The sequence below is a fragment of the Lampetra planeri genome, chromosome 1 (genome assembly GCF_965212315.1).
Source record: "Lampetra planeri chromosome 1, kcLamPlan1.2.h2, whole genome shotgun sequence".
NCBI lineage: Eukaryota > Metazoa > Chordata > Hyperoartia > Petromyzontiformes > Petromyzontidae > Lampetra > Lampetra planeri.
Window position 1 is genome coordinate 13,329,594 of NC_136107.1, and position 2,768 is coordinate 13,332,361.

At 55.2% G+C, this 2,768-nt stretch overlaps 1 protein-coding gene across 1 annotated transcript; it reads left to right on the plus strand.

The window, feature by feature from the left end:
* The first annotated feature begins 1,080 nt into the window (after positions 1 to 1,080).
* LOC144720766 (putative inactive tRNA-specific adenosine deaminase-like protein 3) lies at positions 1,081 to 2,294 on the plus strand. The gene is given in 3 exon segments (XM_078598218.1): positions 1,081 to 1,726; positions 1,728 to 1,963; positions 2,057 to 2,294. Coding segments are annotated over 3 exon segments (987 nt in total). The 5' UTR covers positions 1,081 to 1,211; the 3' UTR covers positions 2,293 to 2,294.
* Positions 2,295 to 2,768: the final 474 nt, after the last annotated feature.

The window sequence follows — 2,768 nt, forward strand, 5'->3', positions numbered from 1 at the left end:
ACCAGATGACGCCAAAAGGCATACAACTCAAAAACAGCACACTATCAGAGTATTGAGAGCTCGGGAGGGTTGGGCTGGGTGGGGAGAGGAGGGTGAGGAGGGGCTGGGTTGGGAGGGTGGGGCTGGGTGGGGGTGGGAGGGGTGGGGCTGGGTGGGGAGGGGCTGGTCACCCCGTGGTGCCCTTATAAAACTCAACGTTTAACCTACTCACGCCGGCTTGTGCCCGCCCTCACAGTCGGACATATTTGCGGAATACACCACGCCGCCGGTGACCCTGGCCATTGACCGAGCAACCCAACGTTCCTACCAGCTCCCTCCGCAGGAATGTGTTTTACCCTTTTATTTTGGGTAACAGAAGAAAACATACTGTGACTAAGATTTGTGTCACCGTGCTTGTGGCAATGGCTGGGGGGGTTATTGCTAGGAGGTTATATTAATATTTATAGTTGGTTGTAATCACCAGCGAAACGTCGAACTCAAATTGAAAATGTCGTGGGGTTACTGTCCATCGCACCGGTGTGCTTGAAGTAGCTAATTGGCACGGTTTACTCACGTGACAAACCTTACTAATTTGTGTCGGGTGGGTGGTGGGTTAACGACATTAATATTTACGCAGTCGAACTCAACAAAAACCTTTATTATGAATAGTCTAGGAAAGGGGCCATCCATAAATGACATCACGCAATTTTGGACGATTTTTGACCCCCCCCCTCGTCACACGGCGTCACAAAAAGTCAGACCCCTCCTCAAATATGAAGTCACAAAGCTCTGCCCCCACCCAAACCATATTTCCATTTTGAAAATAAAACATGCTTCAAATCGCTTTAAACTATTGTCATTGTAGTGCGTATTTAATGTGGCGCTGCACTCTGATGTTGTAGGAGAAAACATTTATTAAAAAGTCTATTTAATTAAGTAGAACGTGTTGTCTATATTTATTTAAAGTTGCGCATTTTGATGTGACGTCACATTTCTCAACCCCCCCCCCCCTCGTCACACATTGTCACAAATGTCTGACCCCCACCCCCCTAGGTATGTGACGTCATTTATGGACGGCCCCCAACCCCCCTAATCTACAGGATGTGGAGTTGGTTCCAGCTTGCCCCAATATAATTACACATTGTTGTCATGCACGCACATGGTCTCGTTCTCAGGAAAGCGAGGTAGAGCAGCTTCTAGCGACCGGCTACGACGCTCACCCGCAGATGTAAATGGAGCCAGATCCGAAGAAGCAGAGGACGGATGAGGAGGGTGCGGCGAGGTGGCACGCCGTCCCCGTGCTCGCCGACCACCTCGTCGGGAACGAGGTGCCTACACAGCCCGCGTATGCCGCCCCCATCCTGGACAAGCGCGCCACCGCGCGGCTCATCGCCGCCATGTGCCGCCTCTACCCGCTCGATGGTCTGCAGCACCTGAAAAGGGTGCGCGGCACACTCGACGCATCCAAGGCGCACGCCCTGGAGATCCTGCTGTGCCTGACGCGCGACCTGCCGGCCAACCACAAGCAGCCGGTCCGCCTGGCCGACGTAATCCCCGACGACGGCAGCTTCGCCGAGTACGCGGCGCTGGGCCTGCCTTTCGGTGTGCTGGTGCCTCAAAGCCCCCCACTGACGCGGCCGCAGTTCGAGTTCGCCTCTCGCTGCTGGCCGTGCTCGTTCCACGAGCACAAGCGGCTGTCGCTGCTGCTGAGCGGCGAACCGTTCAACGACGCCGACAAGCGGCGGATGGATGGGCCGCGCGCTGCAGGCTGCCAGGGCCGGGCTGGCGCGTGGCACGCGGCCCGTCGGGGCCACCGTGGCGGACTCCCGCACGGGCGAGGTGGTGGCCGTGGCCCACGATTGCTGCTCGCCTGAGCGGCCGCTGCACCACGCGGTCATGGTCGCCGTGGACCTGGTGGCGCGCGGCCAAGGCGGCGGCGCCTACTCGTACGACGAGTACCCGGATTGTGTGTGCGTCGGTGCCGGTCGAGGGGGATCGGCGGGCACGGAGGACGATCGCGGCACGACTGAGGTCGCGGGGGGCGGAGGTCATGACCCACAGACTCCGTCAGAGGAAGAGCCGTACTTGTGCACGAATCTGGACGTGTTTGTGACGCATGAGCCGTGCGTCATGTGCGCCATGTCGCTGGTGCACTCACGCGTACAGCGGGTTTTCTACGGCACACCATCGCCGGACGGCGCCCTGGGCAGCGCCTACAAACTGCATGCCAACGACAACCTCAACCACCGCTTCGAGGTCTTCCGCGGCGTGATGGAGGAGGAGTGCCGACAGCTGAGCTCTGAGATCAGCTGAGCCCGTGGCTCATGCACCTGGACACCAGGCTATTAAATCGTATTGCTCTTTCATTTAGTAATCGCCATATTCACGTTTCATGGCCAGACAACATTGCACCCTTGAGCTCTCTGTTGTGTTTTCAGGTTGTAATGTATGTTGATCGACACAATGTCTGAAGGTTTCCTCAACATTGGAATCGAAATTTCAGACATCTTGCCAAACAACACACTATACACCCCAAACAACACATTATACACCCCAAACAACACAATATACACCCCAAACAACACACTATACACCCCAAACAACACACTATACACCCCAAACAACACACTATACACCCCAAACAACACATACACCCCAAACAACACATTATACACCCCAAACAACACACTATACACCCCAAACACCACACTATACACCCCAAACAACACACTATACACCCAAAAAAACACTATACACCCCAAACAACACACTATACACCCCAAACAACA